This window comes from Ictidomys tridecemlineatus, chromosome 4, assembly GCF_052094955.1.
Source record: "Ictidomys tridecemlineatus isolate mIctTri1 chromosome 4, mIctTri1.hap1, whole genome shotgun sequence".
In the NCBI taxonomy this organism is placed as follows: domain Eukaryota; kingdom Metazoa; phylum Chordata; class Mammalia; order Rodentia; family Sciuridae; genus Ictidomys; species Ictidomys tridecemlineatus.
In genome coordinates, this window is record NC_135480.1 from 205,228,241 (window position 1) to 205,251,557 (window position 23,317).

Sequence of the window (23,317 nt, forward strand, 5' to 3'; positions counted from 1 at the left end):
TTCCTTTTCCTTCAAACCTACTTTCTGTTCCCACCCACAGCCCCATGTGCCCCACCCACATCAGCTATGCCGGGCATAGTCTTTCTTGGTGTGGACAAGAAGGAGCACAAGTGTCCTGCCTTTGGGGACCTCCACAGGACCTCTGGGTGGGGCTGCTAACCCTCCCTCCACCAGCCTCCACCCAAGCTGGGTGACACTGGTAAGGGGAGGTGGGTAGTAGCACTTCTGCCCATGGTGCCTTTGAAGCCCCAGGCTTGTCACTGGGCCCAGGCCCCGCTCCCTCCACAGACACAAGCAGGCGTGGGCCGCTGATGCTCACGGGTGGAGTCGGGCACCCGGCCTCCCGGGGCCTTCCTGCTGCTGGCAGGGTCTTCCTCAGGACTGGTCTGAAACAAAGACCTGGACCTGTGTGGTGGCGGCCACAGCTGGAGGCTGCTCCTTGTGTGCAAAGTGGACTGTTATGTGGTCGTCACAGCGTCCTCAGGTGTGTTGGCATCTGTGTGAGTCAGGTGACACGAATGAGACCCATGACCTCAGCCCATGTCCTCCCAAACGAGGACCTGCCACATGTCCCCTGACCTCACCACACTGAGTTTGGTCTGCCAGTCTAAGACCGTGGTTCCTTAAGCATGTTGAGGTGCTAGAACCCCTTGAGAATCTAATAGAAATTGTATTCTGCCTCCATAAAAATGTACTTTTGCACGGGGGCAGCGTCCTCCTCTCAGGCCCTGAACCAGGAAGCATCCAGGGGCCCAGTGCACCAAGGGGCTGGCAGCCACTGTTGATGCTGTCACTGTCACAGAACAGGAACCTAGACACTGAAAATGGTGCAGTTGCTCCTCAGGGAGGAGAGGGTAAGCTACGGGGTGCTCGCAGGGTAACAGTGGCACAGCGAGAGTGGCCCATGTCACAACCTGCCGGCGCCCACACAGGACCTGGGAGGAGCCAGCTGGGGGCGAGCTGTAGCTCCACTGTGGTGCTGCTCGGGCACGGTTTGGGGACAGCTCTGGGTCAGCCTGGATGTCACCGGCTAGTGGGTGTGTCACCACAAAACATGGTCAGCTTGAATTAGTACACGTTGTGATGCACGCTGGACCTCAATGAAGGCTGTTCCTGGAGACACTGTCCCATGTGGAACCCTCACGTTGTCCTTCAGTAGAGCAGGGCCGGTCACTGCCCTCAGTGGGCACAAAAGCTGAGGAGGTTTCTTGGTGGTCACCCAGCACCACTGCCTCGTGCCTGCCATAGTAACTAGCTAGAGAGCCTGTCCAAGACCTAGTCTGAGAGGGCATTCCCAAGGGGACAACCAGCACCAGGTGACAAGGGCTTCATCAGGGCTGAGGTCTCAAGTAGCCTCTTTACTGTAGCGTCTTCACACTGGAGCCAAATTAAAGGAGGTGACTCCCCTATTCACACAGCAGCTACCCCAGGAACATTTTTTTGGGCTGGGCGCAGTGGCACGTACCTGTAATCCCAGCAACTCAGGAGGCTGAGGCAGGAGGATCTCAAGTTCAAAGCCAGCCTCAGCAAAAGCAAGGCCCTAAGCAACTCAGTGAGACCCTGTCTTTAAATGCAAAACAAAAAGGGCTGGGGATGTGGCTCAGTGGTCAAGTGCCCCTGAGTTTAATCCCTGATACCCGCCCTCCAAAAGAAGAATTTTGATTTTTGAAACATACAGGAAACTATAGACAGAAGTATTCTCCATTCCCTCCCCCCCGCCCGACCCCTAGTACTGGGAATTAAACACAGAGGTGCTCTACCACTGAACTACATCCCAGCCCTTTTTATTTTCTATTTTGAGACAAGGTCTTGCTAAATTGCCCAGGCTGGCCTTAAACCTATGATGCTCCTACCTCAGCCTCCTCGGTTGCTGGGATCACAAGCATGGCCATTGTGCCTAGCTTTTCCATTCGTTTTATTTATTTATTTTGAGACAGGGTCTCACTAAGCCTCACTAAGTTGCCCAGGCTGGCCTTTAACTTGCGATCCTCCTGTCTCAGCCTCTCAAGTCTGGGATAACAGGCAGACACGGGCCACTTAAGGGCACACCAGGAGGAGCCCCTTTCTGTGTCTGAAGTAAACATAGGGAACAGCTGGAGGAAGCTCTGGAGAGGAGCAGGAGCCGCCAGGCTCGGGAGAAAGCTGGGCACTAGGGGGCTGAATCCCCGCTCCAAAGTAAATGCTTCCTGAGTGTCACCTTCACCAGCCTGGAGGGGACGAGAGCTCTCCTCAGGGAGGACCACGGGGTGTGTGTGGGGGGGGGGTACTGGGAGTTGAGGAGGAAGTGCGACCAGGTGTCTTGGCAGTGGTGGAACAGGTCAGAGCCCTCGGGTCAACCTGCGAGCTCAGGTGTTCAAGCAAACGGGGCGGAGGAAACATTGGCTCTTAATGCTGAGGGTGGCCGAGCTCAGCCACTGCTTTGAAGCCTCCCGCCCCTTTTCTTCTTCCCAGGCCCCTCCACCGAGGCCAGGCTAAGTCTGCTGGATGGAAACCTGCCAGTGCAGACCCAGCGTGTGCAGGGCTGGGCGGAGGGCTCAGCTCCGCGTCCTCCAGGTTCTCAAAACCAGTGGCCAAGGGCTCGTCCTTTCTCAGAGCACGGAGGTTGGCAAGTGAAGGTGGGCAGGGGACCTGCTCCAGGGCACCTCTCTGCCTCAGCCTGGCCTGTCCACCTGGTCTTTGATGAGCATGTGACTGAGCCAGGACAGGATCACTCCAGATTACTGTCCCCCGCAAAGTGGACTGGGCACCCCAGGTGACTGAGCACACCTCAAGCAAGGGAACCAGTCGGAATCACATCGCCCCTTTCTGCCCATCCTTACAGATGATGCTCCAGGGGTTGTGTCCACCCCCTAGTGACATGTAGCAGGTGATGACCACAATGCTTTGCAGGAGTTCTTTTTTCCTGTGGTGCTAGGGGCTGAAGCCAGGGCCTTGGGCACAGCAGGAGCCCTCTGCCGCTGAGCTCACCCCAGCCCTCCAAGGGGCCTCTCGGTCAGCTCTTCCTCAGACAGTGGCGAGAGTTGAGGAGGATGTGCCTCCCAGACCATGGTGCCCTTGGCTTGTCCCTATCACAGCAGCTCTAGGACCCAGGGTGCACGGCAAGGCCGCAGGGTGCCTGTTTCTGTGTGGGCACAGTGGGCACCGGGACAGGCAGTGTTCCGTTGGCGGGCACGGCTCTGACCCTGGGCTGCCCCACCTCACTCGCCATCCTCTCCCCAGGCGGCGGTTCTTTTGTGGCTCCGATCTGTCGCCTTAATGAAGTGGCTTTCCGGCTGCCGCAGACTGAGAACTGCTACTGGGGAACGTAGTCACTAATAGAAGGGAAACACTGGAATGCTCCAAGGTGCCAGCTGGGCCGGCCCAGGGTGGTTCTAAAAGGCTAATAAAAATCCACCAATTAATTGTGACAGCTCAATGGAAAATTATTCAATCGTGAACGGGGTGAGCCACAGTGCCGAGGGGGGGAGGGAGCTGTTGCCATAGCAACGTCAATAGGCGTTCTCAGTTCAGCAGCGCAGCCCCGGAGTGAGCAGCTTCTGACTGCTACCTCTGACACGGGACGGGACGCAGGGACGCTGGGCAGCCTTTGAAGGGCCTGCAGCCACTCCAGGCTGAGCGCCAGCCTTTCCGGGGGTGGGGTGTCATTTCCCCAATGTTCCCTGTTCTGAGGAAAGCGGCACCAAGCAGCAAGCGGAGGAGGAGGGAGCCGGCACGGGGCTCCCCGTACCTTTGACCAGCTGCCAATTAAGGGGATGCGAGGAGAGGTCTGCCAGCGCGGCGGCAGATTTCCATCTCCCCAAAGCAGAGGCGCTCGGAGCTTAGGAAAAGGAAGTTTCTGGGGCCCTGAGGACCTGGGGAGAAGCCGGCATTTCATTATGACTTCACAGTTGTCACAACTTTTATTTCAAAAGATACACACAACACATCCATATTCTGAGCATTCGAAATGCAACCCTGCTACAGCAAAAACGTGTTCCTTCCTAGTTCATCTCCCGTGGGGTTCCGGGCTTGCCAACACCGCCCTCCAGGAGGGACAGCCGCAGAGGGGTGGCCGGGCAGGGGGTGGGCAGGGGGGTGGGCTGCGGTCTGAAGGTGCTCAGCCAGGCAGGTCCTCTTCCTCAGGGATCTCGTGTTAATGGGGAGAAGGAGATTGTCGCCTTGCTGTGTCGGGTCTCCCTGTCTCTCCTCCGTGCCCAGGGAATGTGCTCGCTGGCCGGTGCACTCGAATGCCAGCTGCCGGCGCCCCTCTGGAGACTGTGGGAACCCGATTACCCCGCAGTGACGGTCCCCCTCCCGGCTTGCCGCACAGCCGCTCGCTCGGCCACTCACGTCCGGGCCCCACAGCCGCTGCTCCCCCCTGGCCGAGAGCCACCCGGGGGGGGGGGGGGGGGGCGGGCAGGCTGGTGGCTCCTCCTCGCCTTTTCCTTTTTCTCTCCTCAGCAAAGTTAGAAGTCAAAAGCAAGCGCACACCTCGCCGTCCCCTGCTCAGCACCCGACGACGGGAACGCCCCGTCTTCTCGGAGTCTGGGTCTCGGAGGCTGAAGGAGGAGGGCAGGGGAGACGTGGGGCGCCGCCCCTCGAGAACGCCTGGCCCTCCGACGCCGGCCAAAGCGGAAGCTGAAGCCGCCTTTCTTCCTGCTGTAGCCACTGAGCTCCTCGGCCAGGCTCCCCAACGGGCCACCTGCCTTCTCGCCCGCGGCCTCACTGCCGTCCTGCCTGGCGAGGCGGAGGCCAGCCTGCCCCCCACCGGAGGCTGGCAGCCCCTCGGCCCTGGCAAGCGGGGCCTGTGCGTGCGGTGCTCTTGGCCACCTGGAGGGCCCCCACACAAAGTGGGGTCTGGACCCCTGGGCCAGGTGGGCCCAGCTCATACCGGCTGCGATGGCACCCCCCGTGTCTGTGGGCTCCCTCGTGTCCAGCAGAGGGAAACAGGCTCCCAGTGGCAGCAGGAGGAGGAAGGGCACGGAGAGACGGCTCCCCACCTGACCAGAGGAGAGAGGGAGAGGGTCACGGCCGTGCTGTGGCCACACTCAACAGTCCATCAGCGGACTCCCAAGGCCTGGGTGACCATCCAAGGGTGGTCATTACCCAGCTGGGCGGCCCACCTGAGCCCAGCTTCCAAGCAGCCTTGGGGACCAGGCCTTTCTTTTCTTAGCAGGCTCAGGAGTTGACTGTACCAATTAGGCTGGTTCTCACTCTCCCGCGGTCCCTGCCACACAACTGCTGCAGCAGCTTAGCGCTGTCACACTCAGGCTCTGAAAGGCTCAGAGCAGTGCCCAGGCAGCCCCGGGAGGGCTGCGGGAATTTGGATTCATTTCCTTTCATTATAATCATTGACTCTCGGGCCCTATCATCTCAGAGCCACGGGGTAGGAAGTGAGAAGTGTCAGTCTCTCTGTCTCCACTTGACAGCGAGTGGGGCTGGTAAGCTGCTTCCCGTTTCCTCTGCTGCTGGCTCTAGCGCAGGAACAGGTGGCTCCTGAGAGCAGGAAATTGTGGCCCTGCCCTAACTCAGACACTCACCTGGGGGGAGCAGGTGACCTGACCGATCCTCCACACGCACAGTGGACATGCGGGGCCTGAGCTACAAGCCTTCCCTGCAGGACTACGCTGCTGCTTCAGGGTCAACTGTCACCAGTGTCATTCCCACTTTTTCAGGCAGGAAATCACCAGAAAGGAAGAAAGATCATGCCAGGTGCGGGGCCAGAAGGTGGCGTCTCTGAATGCCTGGTTCTCGTGGCTGGGATGGTTTCTTGGGGTGCCAGGCCCCTCTGAGATCAGGGGTGTCATCCCATCAGCTCAGATGGGCCACGTGAGCGTCCAGGGTCCCACGGCTTCTAACTGTGCTGGACCCAAGTGTGGCCCACCCTGACCTGCTGCTGTCCCCCATGTGTGACTGTCTAAAACAGAGACCTCCCGGGACGCGTCTGCCTTGACACTAAGCCGCTCTCTTCGCCCAGAGGAGACTTTTTGGTAGTGACCGAGGGTGAGCAGAGCTGGCTCGTCCTCTGAGTAGTGGCTCTGAAGCTGGAAGAGAGAGCACCCGCTTTGGAGAAGAGCTCCTTCCAGAAACTCCCAGGGCTCTCCCCAGAAACGGCTCCTTGAAAACATTTCACAGTGAGCTCAGCCAGAAGCTTCAAAGAATCGTCAAAGCAAACTCGCTCCCTGCCCAAAGCAGGTTCTCCTGGGCTCCCTCCCCCCGGGGCTGCCAGGGCAGCCCCCCACAGGAGCTGGCTGTACCAGTCAGGCTGGCTCTCACTCTCCCGTCCGGGCCTGGTGGCGTGGGCAGTTTTCTGCAGGGGACAGGCCCACACTGCCCATGCTCCTGGTAGAAAGAATGTGGCCCGGAGCAGCCCCTCCTGTGGAGGGGTATACCTGGGGTGCCCTCCAGGCCTCGGGAAAGGGCACATCTCGACGTGGAGCTGAATGTGGCCACTCTCCCCTTTTGGGGAGTCAAGACCCCTTTAAGAACCTGGGAGAAACTGGGGAGCCTCACCACGGAGCACAGGGAGGCTCTCCATTCCCAGCGCCCGGGAAGTGGCAGGAAGAACACTGTGGAAGAAGGGCCTGGCCCTGGCAGAGCGGCTGCGGCAGGACCAGGTCAGGTCTCCCCAGTGCTGGGCCTTTCCCGTGCCCTGGTTCCGGGTGCCCACTGCTGCCCGCCCATGCCCAGCTCCTGCCCTGAGGGCCTTCCCACAGCTCCTGCCGGGACAGGGCTGTACTCACCATGCCGCCGGCTACTCCCGGGAGGGGCGTCCCTGCCTGGCACTGGGCTTGGCGGAGCTCCTTGGGGTCCCTGTCTGGGAGGCCAGCTTTATAGGCCCCCAGGCGTCCCCCCTCCATGCTGCCTGATTGCCGCGCATTCCTGACCCTGGGATTCCTTTGGGAGCACTGGTGGTGAAGGAGGGGGCCGTGCTGCCACACAATGCAGGCCCAGCGCGACAGGATGTGGCCTGATGAGCGGGGCGGATGCTGCCCTTTGGAGCAGAGTGGCCACATCATTAGCTGCCCATCGTGGGCACCACCACCAGCCCTCAAGTCCTCAGGCTGCAGCTCCGGGGCCACTCTTTTTTTTTTTTTTTTTTTTTTTTTTTTTTTAAAGAGAGAGTGAGAGGTGGGGGGGGACAGAGAGAGAGAGAGAGAATTTTAACATTTATTTATTTTTTCTTAGTTCTCGGCGGACACAACATCTTTGTTGGTATGTGGTGCTGAGGATCGAACCCGGGCCGCACGCATGCCAGGCGAGCGCGCTACCGCTTGAGCCACATCCCCAGCCCCCGGGGCCACTCTTAATAATCCAACGCACACGTCTCTGTGGGCCAGCCTCGCTCTCCGAGGAGATGGGGTGAGGGGATGGCCACCCCCCACACTCCCGCCGGCTGCTCTAGTAGGAAGTCACACACCATGAAGCCAGCGATGGCCTAGGCCGTTCCCCTCTCCCAGGAAGGCGAGAGGTGCTGCGCCTCACCTGCCTGCGCCCGAGGCCAGGCTGGCAGTGGGCGCTCTGCTGTGGGGCCAGCTGGGCCCTCTCCAGCCCATGGCCGGCCCCACAGTCGCTGTCCCTTAATGGCACGCTCTGGCTCTCCCCCCTCGCGCTCCCCTACCGGGCCCAGAGTGATACATTGTTTTCAAATTCTGCTGACTGTCCCACTGGGTGGCCGTGGCCCTCTCGTCCCCCTGAGATCACCCTCTGAGAGTGATCCCTTCCACCTCTGGGCCACAGCCAGGGGACCCCAAGGCCAGGCTATAAGAGAGTGTGGACAGTGGCAAGGGCGCCGTGTGGGTCATGTGGTCATCGACTCCTGCTCCTTCCCCACTGGTGCCCACAGTGGGGACACAGCCTCTGTCACTCCCAGCCTCCTGCCATCAGATGGCTTCTCCCCTGTGGCTCATGGGCAGGGTGTGCTTCCACCTGCTTCCCAGGGCCACCATCCACGTGGGGCACAGGCAACTGTGGGGAGCCACTGAGTGACCCCGTCTTCCATCCTGAAGCGAGAGGCTCTGACCTATCACTACATTTCATGGTGACTTGGGCATCGTCCCAGCTCAGGAAGCTGAGGGCCTGTCTTCAGGTGTAGGCGCGTCACCCATGGAATGGAGCTACACTCTCCTGTCCTTTGTGATCCCACCCCTTTGCCCTGTCCCCTTCTCTTGCTCTGCCCTTGGGTGTGGCCTAGCCAGGCGTCAGACAACCTGCTGACAGCAGACACCACAGGCTAGAGCCAGCCCCTGACCCCTGACCCCTGGCCTCATTTGAAGGCTTCTCCTCAATAAAAGGGTCAGCACGGGCTCCGCTCGCTCTCTCTCTCTCTCTCTCTCTCTCTCTCTGCAGACCCCTAAGGTCACAGGACCTGTCACAGGACCCAAAGAAAAAGGTGTCTGTCTCTTGTGCGGTCATCTCCTGCCGCCCAGCTCACCTGGAGGGACCCTGAGGGTTTAGTCGTGAGGACGCCACAGGGGCTGCATGGTGGGTGCTGCGAGGCCGCTCCTTTTATGGGGGACCTGCCCTGGAAGCTTCCTGCGGGATCAGCTCTGCCCTGATGTGGCCACTGACCACTGCAGAGCCGGACGTTGCTCTGCTGGGGCCCTCGAGAGTGGACCGCACAGGGCTGCGTGGCTTAGCAGGTGGAGGCCGTGGGGCCCGCTCTCCAGAGCCAAGGGGTGTGGGGCTCAGCGTGGGCCTCCCTGTCCCCCCCACCCCGCAGGACGGCCCCGCCCGTCTGAGGAGCTCTGCAGGACACAGCAGGAGGCGCAGGCCTCTGTCCTCGCCTGGCCCAGGTTGGCCCTGGCTGACAGTGGGCAGTCGTGGCCACTCTCCTGTGGCCTGGGGCTGGCTGCTCACACCAAGCTGGGAACTGAGCCCAGAGGATTTTCCAGGGGCCCCCACCCAGCTGGCAGGTCACCTGTGTCTCGGGTGCTGGGGGATGTGGACAGCCTTTGGACGCGTCCCTGGCGGCCTGAGGAAGGGGCTGCAGCTGCAGGTGCAGGGGCGTCCGGCTGGCCAGGCTGCCTCAGGTCTGACCCTGGCTTCAGACCTTGCGCACAGACCTGCGTACACGTGCCCACATGTGAGTGCGTGGTGGGGGGCTGGCTGTGATGACACTGGCTGCTTATTTCCATAGATCCCTTCTGCGCTGTGAGGCTTGGGCCAGCAACATGACCTCTCTGTGCTTCATTCTTTGGGGTGCAGAGTTTGAGGTCCTGGTTCCTAAGCTGTGCTTGGCAGGATGCCCTGGGCCAGCTGTGGGCAGGAGGGCAGTGTGGGCCCCTGCAGGTCACCCCACACCCCAAGAAATACTCAGCTTTGTCCTACTGGGCTCCAAGAAGGGCCCTAGGGCTGAGGCCTGTGGCTCTGGGTGGGGCACAGGAAGTGCCCTGTTGGGCTCACTGGGGCAGCATCAGTGGCCTGCCCGGAGCCCTGGCAGATGCTGGGCTGGGTGCCAAACTTCCCGGCTCTGAGGACTGGCCAGGCGTCCCCCAGCCCACAGCCTGGAAGGCCGGCTCCCGAGGCAGTCCCAGCTCCTTCCAGCAGCCGGCTCCGCGACTCCCGAGCAGGGGTGTCCGCAGTGCCACAGCTCGCGGGGCCTCTGGGGCCAAGAAGGGACTCCACCAGGACAGGTGCCCGTCTGGGCCGCCTGGAAGCACAGGCTGCGAGGCTGGGCCCATGGGCACAGCAGGGTCTGCAAAGGGCAGCCAGTGGCCTGGGGCTTTCGGCCTCGGGGTGGACACAGGGGACCCGAGGGGAAGTGACCTGGGGCAGGGGCTGGCAGGTGGCTCCTCAAAGGCTGAGGACGTCCTGAGGTGGACCAGGCCGCGTCCAGCCTGTCCCAGCTGACCCGCGGCCTGGGGTCCTGGGGACCGCCTGTCCTTTTTCCTCCAGGTGAGGAAGCCGAGACGGGCGTGAGCGTGTGGCCCTCAGACTCCCTGACCCGTGCCCCCCATGAAGCCACCTGTGAGCCCCAGGACTGGGGTCCTCACCTGGCCCAGCCACGAGCCAGCTGTGTCCTGGCCGTGTCCCTTGCTGAGCCGCGGGGCCCTGGGAGCTCTGGCAGCACTGTCCCCTCCTCCTGCCAGCCTGCCTGCTGCCCGGCTCCCTCCTGCTCTGCTGGTGGCAGGAGCTCCTGGGACTGAGTCCCTGACGCCCCCAGCTGGCCTGGGAGCTGCGACAGAGCAGCTGGTTCTAGGTTGGGGGGCTAGTCGGGCCAGACCCCCAGGGGTGGGTGTGACCTGTGGGATGCGGCTTGTGTGGACTGTTCAGGGGCCCCCATCTCTGTCCCCTGTCACCCTGGGGCTGTCCGAGCCACAGGCCCCTGTTTGAACACACTTTGTGGGGGTAGGACGGAGTGGGCTGGCATTCTGTGAACGCAGACTCCAGCCTTGAACTTGCAATCCTCCTGCCTCAACCTCCAGAGTCACTGGGAGTACAGGTGAGTGCCGCCGAGCCTGGCGAATATCAGATTTTATTCAGTAAACCCAGAGCATTGTTCCGTCCTCAAACCACAGTTGGTCTTCATGAGTAAACAGCCCTTGAGGGATGGTCAGTTCCCAAGAGTCTCAGTGCTCCGAACGCCAGTCCAGCCCCGGGAGCCCGCGGGGCAGGGTGTCACCCCGAGGACGCTGGGGGATGCCAGGTGGCCCAGGCCCAGGTTCACCCCTGGAGCCCAGACCCTGGCAGCTCGTGTGGGAGAGGGGGAAGCCCAGTCACGGGGCCGTGGCTACTCCCGCCCCTGCTGGCCAGGCCCAGGCCACCATCGTCCACAGAGCCTCCGGCTGGCTCCGCCAGAAGTTCTTGAGCAGAGAGCTGCCCTGAGAGCCCTTTGGCTGTTCTAATGAAAGTGGGGGGGCCAGGGATGTGGCTTATGACGGGGAGCTTCCTGTCATGTGCGAGGTCCTGGGTTCCATCCCCATTGGAAGAAAGAGAAGCCTTTCTTCTTGCCAGGTGCAGTGGCCCCTTGCCTGTAATCCTAGCGACTCAGGAGGCCCAGGCAGGAGGATCACGAGTTTGAGGCCAGCCTCAGCAATTTAGGGAGATACTGGGAAACCTGGTGTCTGGCCCACCTTGGGCTGTAACATGGACATCAAGTAGGGTCACAGGCTGAGGCTGCAGCCGGGTCACCACGAGACTTTATTACAGACAGGAACCACGGGACGCCCAGTGCACAGCCCCTGCAGCTCATGCCCCACACTGTGCCCTGCCCACGGGGTGCCTGGCTGGCCTGCAGAGTTCCTGCACAGTCTCCAGCGCATTGAAGGCCATGGGACAAGCTGCCCCTCAGGCCTCTCCCCCCGTCCCCTCAGGCCAGACCCCAGGCCCGGGTTTGCTGAGTCTGCTGCTACCTGGGCCATTCGGACTCGGGGCAACTTGTCTGCAAGCAGATGAGGAAACGGAGGCCCTGGGGGAGCTGGGGAGGTCACCTGGCTCCAGGTTTGGCGTCCTGACTCCTGCGGGGACGGGGATCTGTGGGGGCAGCAGGCCGTGCCCGGGTCCCATCTGCCCACCCTCCTCCCTCTCCTGCCAGGGCCCCGAGTCCCTGGTGGCTGTCCACGTTGACGGCAAATTCCCCGCATCACTGCTGGAGAGAGGACACCGTCTCCCACCAGCCAAGCCACCAGATGCCTGTGTGGGTGAGGGGGGGTGGCGGTCAAGCGAGGGACACCAGGACAATGGGCACCGCCGACGTCACCTTCATCCCCGGGGCAGGAACCCCGTTCCTGGGCAGCTTCAGGGAGCACAGCTGGGGGACTGTCTCCTGGCTATGCTGAGGCCACCAGGTGTAAACCAGGTCCTCCCACCCTCTGCTCTTGGCGAGCCCAGGCCACCAGCCGAGTGGCCTTTGGCCTCATGCTGTGGGATGGAGAGAAGCAGGGGACTGGGCTGAGGCTTGCAGAGGACATGTCCACAGTCGTTGGGAGTCAGCGAGCCACGCCCAGGTCCCCGTGGGAGGCATGGCTCACCGTCTCCACCAGGAAGGCAGGAAAGGGGAGGGAGTTTGGCTGGTGACATCCTGGGACATGGGCAGCCCACTGCCAGGCCATCAAATTGGGCCCAGTGGGGCAAGGTCTATGTGCCATGACCGTGGGTCCTGGTGACCTCCGCCCACACCAGACAGTGGGCCTGGTCACTCACCCCTCTGCAGGCCCTACGGTCTCCCAGCGTGCTCCGGTTCCTGTGATCGCTCCTATCTCAGGGGCGGCCATTTGCATGGACATGAGATTGTGGGCTCTTCAAGGCCAGGGCCGTGGCCCAGGACCGCCTGCTCTCTGCCAGCAGGGGACATGGGGATAGCAGGTTGCTGCCCTGACATGCCTCATTGCGACGGGCCTTGTGTCCATTTGCCAGTCCCAGGAAGGCCACCTCCCCTAGTGGTGCCAGCCCTGGCCTGGTGCTCTGGGGAGTGACGGACCCCTGCAGGCTGCCCTCACCTGTTCCTGCTGCCCCTCCTCCTGCTGCCCACCGGGCAGAGCTCCAGCAAGTCTGAGCCGCAGCCAAGCCTGGCACGGGCAGCCGCGCTGCCCGCCACACACATCTGCGACTCCATTAGCACGGCGCTCACGGGGGCTTGTTTGATGACACATCAGAGAGCGCACGTGCCTGGGCAGCGCTGGCCCGGCGAGGCTGGCAGCCGAGGTCGGCTCCACTGGAGCCATGGAAGAGCCCCAGGATGGGCTGTGGGCCCGCCCGGCCCTGCCACAGGACGGTGCTGGTGCCCCGGTTCCTGCAGAGGGGAAGCCACCTGCTCTGGCGGCTCCAGCCACGCCCTGGCCACGCTGAGCTGCTTCCTGGCTGCCTCTGCCTCCAGCTGATGCCCAATGGGCAGCACCTGGCCTTGTCCAGGACCTGGGGCTTTGGCCACGCAGACAGACGTGCCGCTGACATTCCTGAAGCCGAGCCAGGCACAGTGAGGCGCTGTCCAGGGCAAGCGGCCAGGCGGGACCCTCAGGCGAGCAGGGAGCAGGCCACGCTCAGGTCACGGGTTCAGGTCCCTCCTGACCGAGGAGGAGGAGGAGGAGGCGCTGGTGGGGCACAGGCTGGCTGCCGGCCGTCCCCAGGACCCCCACTAGATCCCCCAGGCAGGAACTTGGGTGAGCAGCCCTGGGGCTGGTCCTGTGCCAACACGGGGTCCCAGGGCTCGGGCAGGCGGCTGAGGGCTGGAACCCCAGCCCTGGACCTGGAGAGTGCTGCCGGGTGCTGGGGGTCGGCAGGCAGCAGCAGGGCGCGTCAGCTGCCCCCAGCTCCCCGAGCCTGCCTCCAAGGGTCCATGAGACCCTCCAGGCCACGCGACCCTCAGCAGGGCAGGGCCCAAAGGGCGACCTTCCTGAAGAGCTGCAGTCCCGGGCGGGATGGGCCCGGCCGCCAGCCAGGCAGGAGGAAGGCGGGAGGCTGTGAGGGAGGCTGGAGGGAGGCTGGAGGGAGGCTGGGCGGGAGCCAGGTTGGGCCTCCTGTGAGCCTGGTGGAGACCACGGGCACCGCAAGCCCAGGGCCTGGAGGCCCAGGGGCACAGAGTGGGGTCTCAGCTGGCCCCTACCTGGGTCCCTGCAGGCAGCGGTACCCAGCCTGGCCTGGGGCATGGCAGGGCTCAGTTTCTGGGGAAAGGTCGCAGGTGCTGGGAGGGCAGAGGGCCTCGGGCCTGGGCTCAGGACAGCGCCCCCCACTGGTCTGTTGGAAAGGCCGCGGTGCTGGAGCCCCTCGCTCTCTGTCGCCTCATTGCCAGGGGTTCGGGCAAGCAGGGGGGCCGCCTGGGGGCACCGTCCAGAACCAGGGCGCGCAGCGGACCCCACCCACCCTGCTGGGAGGGGCGGACACAGCACAGGAGCCACGGTCTAGGCGGCAGGATTTTGGGTGGAGGAGCTCACCAGGCCCCATCAGCAGAGGCTGCCAAACAGGGAGTGGGCGGGCAGGGAGGGCAAGGAGGTGTGTGTGTCCCCAGTCCCCTGGGAGTTAGGGACGGAGTTGGCCTGGCCCTCCCCTCCTGGAAAGCAGGTCAGCCATGCACAGGTGGGCAGAGAAGGTTCTCAGCAGCAGGCAGGGGTGGACACAGGTGGGGGTAGGGGCAGTGCCACGGAGTGTGGCTGGAGGACACTCAGATTGAACACTGTGCCAGTCTAGTGGTCCTCCCGGACCGGCCGGATCTTCATCTCGGAAAACTTGAGTGAGTACTGCCAGCCGGTCCAGGAGGACCACTCCACGCCGTCGGCATAGGAGGCGTGGGCGCCACGGAGGTACTGCCCATTGAGGTTGGAAGTGTGGCAGTTACGGTACCACCAGGCACCACGGTAGAAGGCAGCACAGTTGTTCTCCGAATGGTCACTGTCACGGTCCTTGGTGGTGAATCTCATGCCGCTGTGCTTCAGGAGGGAGTCACCTGCACAAAAGTTTGCACAAAGGTGTGCACACGGGCCCAGGCGCGCCCAGGCGCCCTGCAGGCATGAGCACAGGCACAGACGCATGGCTCGCTGGCCACGTGTGCTTGTGACCCACATGTACACACACCCTGCACACACACAGGTGTGCATGTTCATGCACTCCAGCCCCTGCACGTGTGCACACATGGGGCCACCAGGGTGTCCCCAGGGGGTCTTCACAGTTCCTCCCAGCTCTGCCACACCCCCTCTCCTCACACCCTGCCCCAGCCCAGAGACGCACGGCCCAGCCCGGGGACGCACAGCCCAGGGATGCGAGGCCCTGGGAGCCCTGACTCCTGGTCTGGGCTCAGTTGCCTGGTCTGCAAAACAGGACTTGGAGGTGCTGACCAGTGGCCTTGACCCCGACCCCAGAGTGCAGAAGGTGTGACCGGCAAGACCTCGTCTCCCCGGCGCTGCGTAGCCTGGAGCCTCACCTGCAGTGCCCGAGTAGTCAGCCACCGTGAGCGGGTACCCGTCCTCCTCGGGGTCCACCGAGAACAAGCCCACCCCGAAGCTCCCATAGCGGGCGTAGGCAGTGCCGTTATCAAAGTCCTCCAGGTCCACGTGCAGCTCATAGACCGCCTGCGTGGTCAAGGCGTGGATCCTCTTGAGCCCTGAGGGAGGAAGAGAATGGTGGGAGAGGGCATGGGCTTGGGACGTGCCTCCCAGAGAGAACTGAGGGGAATCAAGAGCTGAGCTCGTGTTTGGTGAAGAAAAGGCAGCAACCACCAAGTGGGTGCTAAGAGCTCTGGGCTACTTCCTTCTTCCTGTAGGCCTGTGTCTGACAGGAGCCTGGAGACCGATGGTTTTCATGTTTGGTTTTCTCTGCTCGCTTTAAGTTGGGCTATGCCTCCCACTCTAGTGGATGGCTGGAAGAAAAACAGGAACAGTCTGGGGACATTGGCATCCTCCTCTCTCCTCCCCAGGTGGCAGATGGAACTCGCACTCCTCATCTGTCCTCGGAGCCTCTGCACATCCTGCTCCCTCTGCTGAGGACCACTCGAACCACTCCTCACTGGTGACCGCCTGTTCATTTCCAGGTCAGGAAGGCTGTCTGACCTCCTGTCTGGGTTGGCAGTCTCCCTGCAGGGTCCGTCCTTGGGGTCCCAGCTGCCTGTCCTGTGGGCTGCCACGAGAGCAGCAAGTCTGTCCTGGCCACGCTGGCCCCGGCATAGCAGGTGCTCAATAAACGCTGGCTGAGCACGGGAGGCCAAGGTGTTCCCGTCTCCTGCCATCTCCAAGGCCTGGCCTGTGTCTGCCGGCCCCTGCCCTCCTTCTCCTGCTCCCCTCCTTCCTTCCAGCCCCCAGCCCCTCCTGGGTCTCCTCACTCCTGATTGGCCGACACCTTCAAGGTGTGCAGTGAGGGATTTGCTCCCCAGTGCCTGGCCCCTCACACGCTATCCAGGGGATCTGCTGCACAGGGAGGAGAATGAGGCTCAGAGAGGCCTAGTGAGTGGCCCAGGCCACACAGCTTTTGAGGGGCAGAACTGGGATTTGAGCCCAGGCAGAAGGACCAGACCCCTTGCTCTTTTTCAGACCTTGCCCAGGACGAATCCCATGATCCAGGAACAGGGTGGGAGGGAACAGCCCCAGGGGATTCTGGGAGGTTCTCGCTCACCACCCCGTGGTTGCTGGTGCCCAAAGGCCATCCTTAGCCCACCAACGCTTTGGTGAAGTGACACTCATCTCCTGATGTGCCTTCCTGGTGCCCATGAAGGGGTGGGGACGCGGGGGCAGCGCCCCCTGCACCCTTCCTCCAGCACTGGACACCTCCTCCCTCAGCCTCTCTCCACTCGGCCTTCCAGGATCTCTGCCAGAACGGGAGTCGCTCCTCCCCGAGACCCGGGCCCTGGAGGGTGAAGGCAGCTCGGGCATCCTCCCCCAGAGCTCAAGAGGGTGGGGAGGAAACCAGAAACCTGCCCCCAGGTCTCCCGTGGTCACCCAGGGGCATAAAAATTATGAACCTAAAACAAAATTCTAAAAATCATCCCCCCAAAAGTGGCAGAGACGTTTATAAAATGGGGGTGAGGAATCCAGGCCTAACATTCAGAGATATAAACACAAGGACTGTCAGGATTGACGACCTCAAAATCTAAAACTTCTAGGAAGTAAGAATTACCAAGAGGCAAAAGAAGCTGATGGGTGAGCCAGGGGCGGTCCCTCTGTATCATGCATGTCAGACACAGGATCAATGACCTTAATATATAAAGAGCTCCCATAACTCAATAGGAAAAGCACCCAGGAGAAGGTGCCCAGACGGCATGCAGAAGCAGAGGGCGGCCACACCAGGAGGCCGAGGCCGCTGGACTTGGCATTCTTGTCAGGCCCCGGCTCCGCAGAACTAATAAAGGCCCCCCTTTAATGCTTCCTCCCGCACCTTCTGCGGCCGCTGATAGATTTCAATTAAGATGCCGCCGAGCAGCCAGGACACCAACGCAGCTCCCAGGTGGCGGGTGGCCGTGTGGAGACAGGCCCCTCCCTGGACGCCTTCTGCTTCGGCTTTGTACACCCTTTGGATGGAGTGGGCTGGGGCAGGGCCTCCTGGCCAGGGCCTCTCCACCCTGCCCGGCTTTTCATTGGCTCAGTCCAGGGCGAGGTTCAAGGGCAGGGCTGGGGCGCCCGACCCTACACACCCTGTGACAGGTGCCTCCATCTCCCCTTCTGTGGAAGGCAGAAAGGAGTCCCTCCTGGGTGGACGGAGGTTTCAGGAGGACACTCCGCTGGGCGGACAGCAGGCGTGCTGTGCAGGGTGGCACCCCCCCCCAGTCCCTCTGCCCTGCTCCTCCCCTGGCCCCAGCTCCCAGGCGCGAGGGAACCTGCTCGGCCCCAGAGGACGCCCCAGAGCAACAGCCATGGGAGGGGCTCAGGGGGCAGGCGTCCTGGGGGTGAAGACCCTCCCTGGGCAGAGGAGCCACAGAGCACCGTGGGGGCTGCGCAGGAGTCACGTGGAGCACGGGCCGACCGCCGGACCCAGCACCCAGGCGCGTGATTATTGGTGAGAAAGAAACTCCATAAGGTTCCCCAAAAGTCAGAATACAGAGGGAGTTTAAAGGAGGTGCTGCACCAAGTAACGGCAATAAGATCACCAGAGCCCCCTGCGCACTCCTCACGCCAGGCACGGACGAGGCCAGCCCGCGGCTCTCACGCTTGGCCACCCCAGAAGGTCACGCGGCACTGCAGACCCCGGCGGCAGGCTGTGCCCGGTGTCCCTCGTCCTCCTGGTCCCACCATGACATGGGCTCTGGACCTGTCATGGCTCCAGCAACCAGGACAGTGACCTGGTCCCAGGGTGCCCTCAACAGACCAAGACTCCCTTGTGCCCTGCCCCTGGCCACTCCAACAGCGGGGGGCAGGGATGTGACGCCCTTCCCTCTCTGTTCAGCCCATGAGCCAGCCCACCACTGACCACCCCTCCTCTGGCTCCATTGTCTCAGGCCTCATTCACTCCGTCTAGGTCCCTTGGCCAGGGACACCTGTGAGTGGCCTCAGGCATGCCAAGGCCAGGGGACCTCAGACCCACTTGGGAGGGGCCGGGCCATGCCTGTGCGTGGGGAGAAGGCCCAGCAGGCGGGGGCGGGTCTCACCTAGCCAGTGCTCCCCCGTGAGCTGGCCGAAGCCCTCCCGGTACGCCTCCCAGCCCCGGAAGAAGTTCACGGAGCCGTCCTCCCGGCGCTGGAACACCTGCAAGGCAACCGTGGGTGAGAGCGGGCACCTGGCACCCAGGACCCCCACCCCCACTGCCCAGGCGCCCCTTGTCCTGGCCCTGGCTGGGGGCCTTGGGGGCTCGGGAGCCTGGGGCGGGACTGCCCAGCCCAGGTCAGCTCCAGGCCCACCCTGCCTTGCTGGAGGCTGGGCCTCAGCCTCGCCCTGGCCAAGCAGAGGGGAGGGACAAGCCTGATACCTTTTTTTTTGTTTAGTACTGGGGTTTGAACCCAGGGACCCTTAACCGCTGAGCCTCCCCCAGCCCTCTTTATATTTTATTCTGAAGACAAGGTCTCACTAAGTTGCTGAGGCTGGCTTTAAACTCTCAGTCCTCCTGCCTCAGCCTCCTGAACCGGGGGGCTCACAGGCGTGTGCCACCGTGCCAGCCCTGATATCTTTCTCCAGATCAAAATGAACAGGAGCAGAGAGAACAAAGCCCATTCTGTTGTCAGACGGTGCCCCCCACCTGGAGCTCGCCTCCCCAGCACCGGCCGCAGCTCCCTGGGCCAGGATCCTCGGGGTCCTGGGAACCCCGAGCCCAGGGCTTCTCGGGGAGGACGGGAGGCCACGCAGGGCTGGCTGCGACCCGGGTACCACCAGCCCCCGAGCTGCCTCTGTCGTTTCTTTTAATAACATTCTTGGTTTGGGATCTGGAGTCCCACCGGTTAAATTGCTTTGAAATAAGGACTGCGCTGGCCGGGCCGGAGCTGCCTGAGTGTTTACAAGATCGCTGACAGCCCTTCCGGCCCCTCTGCCTTTCTGTTTAACAAGCCTTTTCCTGCTCATTGGCAGAGGCAGCCCCCCGCCGCCCACCTGCCTCCATCTGTGCCCGCGGCTGACGTGTTAGAGATGTGTCGGTGGTGCCCGGGAGCTGCCAGTTTCATTACTAAGCAGCCTGATTTCAGTGGCTCGGAACTGCCCGAGCGCCAGGGCTGACCGTGGTCTCTAGGTGAGCAGCAGCCAGATGTGCTGGGTCCCTGGGGACGCTGCAGTCAGGGCGTCTGGGCTGCTCTGATGTCACAGAGCGCGGGGAGAAGACACTGTCTTTTCTTGCTCCACTACCTCCAAGCTGGTCCAGCCCTGAAATTTCAAAGTCCTCAGGAGGGACCAGCTGGGGCGGAAGGAAATTCGATAAGGCTCAGAGAGATCTGAGGAGCGGCAGAGAGACTATCGACGGCTGCAGATTGGGACCCTGAGCACGCGCCCTTTGAAAGGCCTAATCCTGGCAGAAGCTCAGGCACTCCCCCAGAGGAGCCGGCGGCGGCTGAGCCTGTTTCTGCCGGAGGGCGAGCTGAAGGGGCCGCGGGGCTGGGCGCCCCCGGAGGCCCTGCTGGCACCGGAGGAGACTGGGCCCTCAGTGCGCCCAGCACAGAAGGCGGCACGGGCCAGGCCGGGAGCGTGGCAGTTGAGGATCTGGGTTCTGGAGCCCTGGCTCTGCAGACGGCTGTGGCCAGCCCCTCCACCGCCCCAAGCCTCCGTTTCCTCCTCTTCAAAACCAAGATCCTAGGAGGCCCCTCCCCCGCCAGATGACCAGCTGTGCTCAGGCCTGGCGTGACCAGGTGCTCTGTGAAGGCCAGCTGGACGGTGGGCATTGGGTAGTACAGGCCTGGCCATGGCCTTCCTGTCCTCCCTCCTGCTGCCCCTGCCTTGGCCAGCTGCGCCCTTCCAGCCTGCAGCCCTCTATGGCCTTTGACCCGCCTTCCTTGGGGGGGGGCAGGCCATGAGCCCTTCACTCATGAGCACGGCCATCAACCCTCTCCCTGCCACACGACTGAGTCAGGCATGAGGTCGGCACCCTGCCCCCAGGCCCCGGGGCAGAAGAACAAAGGGGCAGGGTCTGTGCTCGGGGACCTCCCACCCAGGCCAGAAGCGACCCAGATCCTGGAGCAGGAAGAGAGCAGGTCTGCCCAGCAGGTCGCAGTCATGGGGAGGAGTCCCAAGCCCCAGGGCCCCCTCTGTCCCTATTCCCGACCAGGGGGGTGAGACAGTAGGTACCATCGCCGCCGCCTGCCAGCGCTCCTCCTGCCTTTGCTCCTGGGGCTCACCCACCTCTGCTGGGCCAGCAGACGTGCAGAGGGCAGGGCTCCTGGTCAGGGCTCCCCCAGTCCCACTGAAGGGGTGGAGACAGGGCAGTGCCTGGCGCTGGGCCAGCAAGGCCCCTTCTCCTGAGTCCTTCTCCCCAGATCCATGTTGCTCACCAGATCCCTCCCCCCGCCCCACCTGGGGCTCCATGTCCCCCGCACCTGCCCCTGTCACAGCAGACAGAAGCTGGGACACTCCTGTCTCGGTGGCCAGGCTTACAGAGCAGGCAATGTCCCCCATGCCTCATGCCCGCAGCCCAGAGACAGGCTGAACCTGTGCCCTTGAGGCCAGCGCCTGAAGCAGGTATCCACCATCACGTCCACTCCACCTGGCAGCACTGACTGGGGCTCCACCTGGCCCGAGCCTCCCGTGCCAAGAGCTGTCCTCAGCTCCTTCCCCCTGCCCTATGAACTAGGTGCTGGCCATGGGTGTGGTCCCACCACCTCCTGGGCCCCACCTCTTCCTGGGCCCCACCACCTCCTGGGTCCCACCACCTCCTGGGCCACACCACTTCCTGGGCCACACCACCTCCTGGGCCCCACCACCTCCTGGGCCCCACCACCTCCTGGGTCCCACCACCTCCTGGGCCCCACCACCTCCTGGGTCCCACCACCTCCTGGGTCCCACCTCCTCCTGGGCCCCACCACCTCCTGGGTCCCACCACCTCCTGGGCCCCACCACCTCCTGGGCCACACCACCTCCTGGGCCACACCACCTCCTGGGCCACACCACCTCCTGGGCCCCACCACCTCCTGGGTCCCACCACCTCCTGGGTCCCACCTCCTCCTGGGCCCCACCACCTCCTGGGCCCCACCACCTCCTGGGCCCCACCACCTCCTGGGCCCCACCACCTCCTGGGTCCCACCTCCTCCTGGGCCCCACCACCTCCTGGGTCCCACCACCTCCTGGGCCCCACCACCTCCTGGGTCCCACCACCTCCTGGGTCCCACCACCTCCTGGGCCCCACCACCTCCTGGGCCACACCTCCTCCTGGGTCCCACCACCTCCTGGGTCCCACCACCTCCTGGGCCCCACCACCTCCTGGGCCACACCTCCTCCTGGGTCCCACCACCTCCTGGGTCCCACCACCTCCTGGGCCCCACCACCTCCTGGGCCACACCTCCTCCTGGGCCCCACCACCTCCTGGGCCACACCTCCTCCTGGGTCCCACCACCTCCTGGGTCCCACCACCTCCTGGGCCCCACCACCTCCTGGGCCACACCACCTCCTGGGCCCTCCCCCCCGGGTGCCATCAGCTGGAGCCAGCACAGCCCCCGCTTTCTGCCTCCACCCCATGGAGGATGCTGGACAGAACGGCTCACGTTCCTGTCAAAGTGGTCAGCTCGACACCAACTTGGAGACACATCTAGGACGCAGGCAGAGTGGTAACCCCTGCCACCCTCCCCTGAGGGGCTGAGACACGTCCATCGGTGACACAGTTTTGGTGAAGTGACTTTTTGACTCAGAGAGATGCAGCTTGTCCCTCTCACAGGCTTCCGTCAGAGGTGGGTGCTTCCTGAACCGACATTCACCCCGTGCACCTGATGATTGCTCTTGGGCTCTGCTCTGTGCTGCGCCGTCTGGCCGCCACCCATCAAAGTCGCTCTCACGCTGCCCCTGGGTCAGAACCCTGGGAAGCTCTGCTGGGGGCTGCCGGCCTCTGCCGCGGGCGGGCCTCACTCACTGGCTCCAACACCAAGTGGCCCGGAGCCCACTGCAGTGCCAGGTGGCCTGAGGAGTGCCAAGGGCCACAAGCAGCCAGGGTTGTCAGATGGCGTGTGGGAACCTTTGTCTGCCTCTGAGGACCACGGCCCCCTGCCGCTGCGGCTGCAGACTTCTGGACACCAGCTGGACTTTGCAGGAGGGGAGGCTCCAACTAGAGGAGAGCCCCAGGGAAGCAGGTCAAAAGTGGGGTGTCCACCTCCCCGTGCTCAGGCGGGAGCCGGTGCGGGATTCTGGGGGCCGACGGGGGAGGGCCCAGGCAGGGAAGGGGAGTCAGGCTGGGTGGTTTGGAGGCTGAAGCAGTCGCTGGTCCGGCTCCTGGGCTTCTCTGGGCTCCGGCTGGAAAGTGACTGATGCAGAGACACGGCTGCCGCTCAGCCTCCTGGGACGGAGCCACGAGTGGGAAGACACACAGAGTGTTTTCTTGGTGCGGATTCTCAAAAGCGAGCCGCTCAGCGCCTTGGAAGTGCCGCCAGGGGGGCTCTGCCAAGGGAGCGCTCGGCCCACATGGCCCTGCAGATGGTGCTGTGCCATTTCAAAGGAAGCAGCCGCTGCGCTGGGGTGGCTGGCGGTCCCTGCTCGTCAGCCAGGCCAAGGGACGCAGAGATGCCCCTGAGCTTCCCCAGCCCCACGCTCGCGGGGCCCGCCCCAGTGGGTCCAGGCGCAGCAGGGCCACCTCAGCACACGGACCCTGCACCCTGCTGCACATCTGCCCTGTGCCAGCGCAGGGAGCTCCCCCCAGGACACACGGTCTGGGCTCCGTGGCCACCCTAGCACAGGGCCAGTGCCTCAGAGGACGGCCACGGCCTGTCCCGCCGCAGCCGTGAGGGGAGGTGTTGTGCTTCTGGTTGGAGACCAGGACCCCAGGGCTCAGGAGGCCACAGCAGAGGATGACAATGCACAGAGGGGAAAGGGTGCCCTCGCCTGGTTGGGTGGACACTGAACCACCTCTCAGTCCAGGAAGCACACTGGGCTGGCACCAGGGGCTCTGGTGGACAGGCCAAGTCTGGCTTCTCCCCCGCAAAATAAGGGCTGCTGCTGGGTCCCACGCCTGCTCCGCTCACAGGACGAGTCTGGCCCTCAGCTGCTGCACGGGGGACAGTCAGGGCCCAGCTTCGCCTGGCCTGCATGTTCCTCTGGTCCCTGTGCCTGCCTAGGTTGCCCCGTACAGCTGGGATTCAGAGGGGCCAGAGAGCCAGGACCCAGCATTCCTGATAACAGTCACCACAGGGCTTGCTGGGGGCTCAGAGTGGGCGTGGACCCTCTGCCGGGGCAGGTGCGGTCTGGGAGGACTTCCACGGAGGAGGAGCTTGGCTGGACCTTGCCAGGTGGCCTGAGGAACTGTGGCCGGGGGCTGGAGTAGGTGGGTCCAAGCCACTTGAGACTGGGCAGGGGTGGTCTCTGTGCCTAGA

General features: G+C 63.3%; 2 protein-coding genes across 4 annotated transcripts in view; both read right to left on the reverse strand.

Annotated features, from left to right (window-relative positions):
* Nucleotides 1-4,445: 4,445 nt before the first annotated feature.
* Nucleotides 4,446-6,839, reverse strand: Qrfp (pyroglutamylated RFamide peptide). The gene is made up of 3 exons (XM_078044992.1): nucleotides 6,723-6,839; nucleotides 5,910-6,023; nucleotides 4,446-5,015 (listed from the first exon to the last, which is right to left on the reverse strand). Exons 1-3 carry the CDS (start codon nucleotides 6,837-6,839, stop codon nucleotides 4,446-4,448), a joined length of 801 nt encoding a protein of 266 aa, XP_077901118.1.
* A 4,264-nt stretch (nucleotides 6,840-11,103) lies between these two features.
* Fibcd1 (fibrinogen C domain containing 1) overlaps nucleotides 11,104-23,317 on the reverse strand; it is a 31,694-nt gene continuing 19,480 nt past the window's right edge. For all 3 annotated transcript variants that reach the window (XM_005321182.4, XM_078048418.1, XM_078048417.1), the window contains exons 6-8: nucleotides 17,984-18,080; nucleotides 14,834-15,013; nucleotides 11,104-14,359 (exon numbers count right to left, since the gene is read on the reverse strand). In XM_005321182.4, coding sequence (XP_005321239.1) covers nucleotides 14,100-14,359; nucleotides 14,834-15,013; nucleotides 17,984-18,080 — 537 coding nt within the window. In that variant the 3' untranslated portion in view covers nucleotides 11,104-14,099. The remainder of the gene's footprint in view (nucleotides 14,360-14,833; nucleotides 15,014-17,983; nucleotides 18,081-23,317) is intronic.

Bases quoted from the DNA above. Each gene is read 5' to 3' on its own strand.
- Qrfp (XM_078044992.1), bottom strand. From the start codon at position 6,839: ATGGAGGGGGGACGCCTGGGGGCCTATAAAGCTGGCCTCCCAGACAGG. The intron at 6,024-6,722 runs GTGAGTACAGCC...TCTCTCTTCCAG, and splicing joins CGGGAGTAGCCGGCGGCATG to CTTCAGAGCCACTACTCAGA. The intron at 5,016-5,909 runs GTCTCTGTTTTA...GTGTGGCCACAG, and splicing joins AGGCAGACGCGTCCCGGGAG to CACGGCCGTGACCCTCTCCC.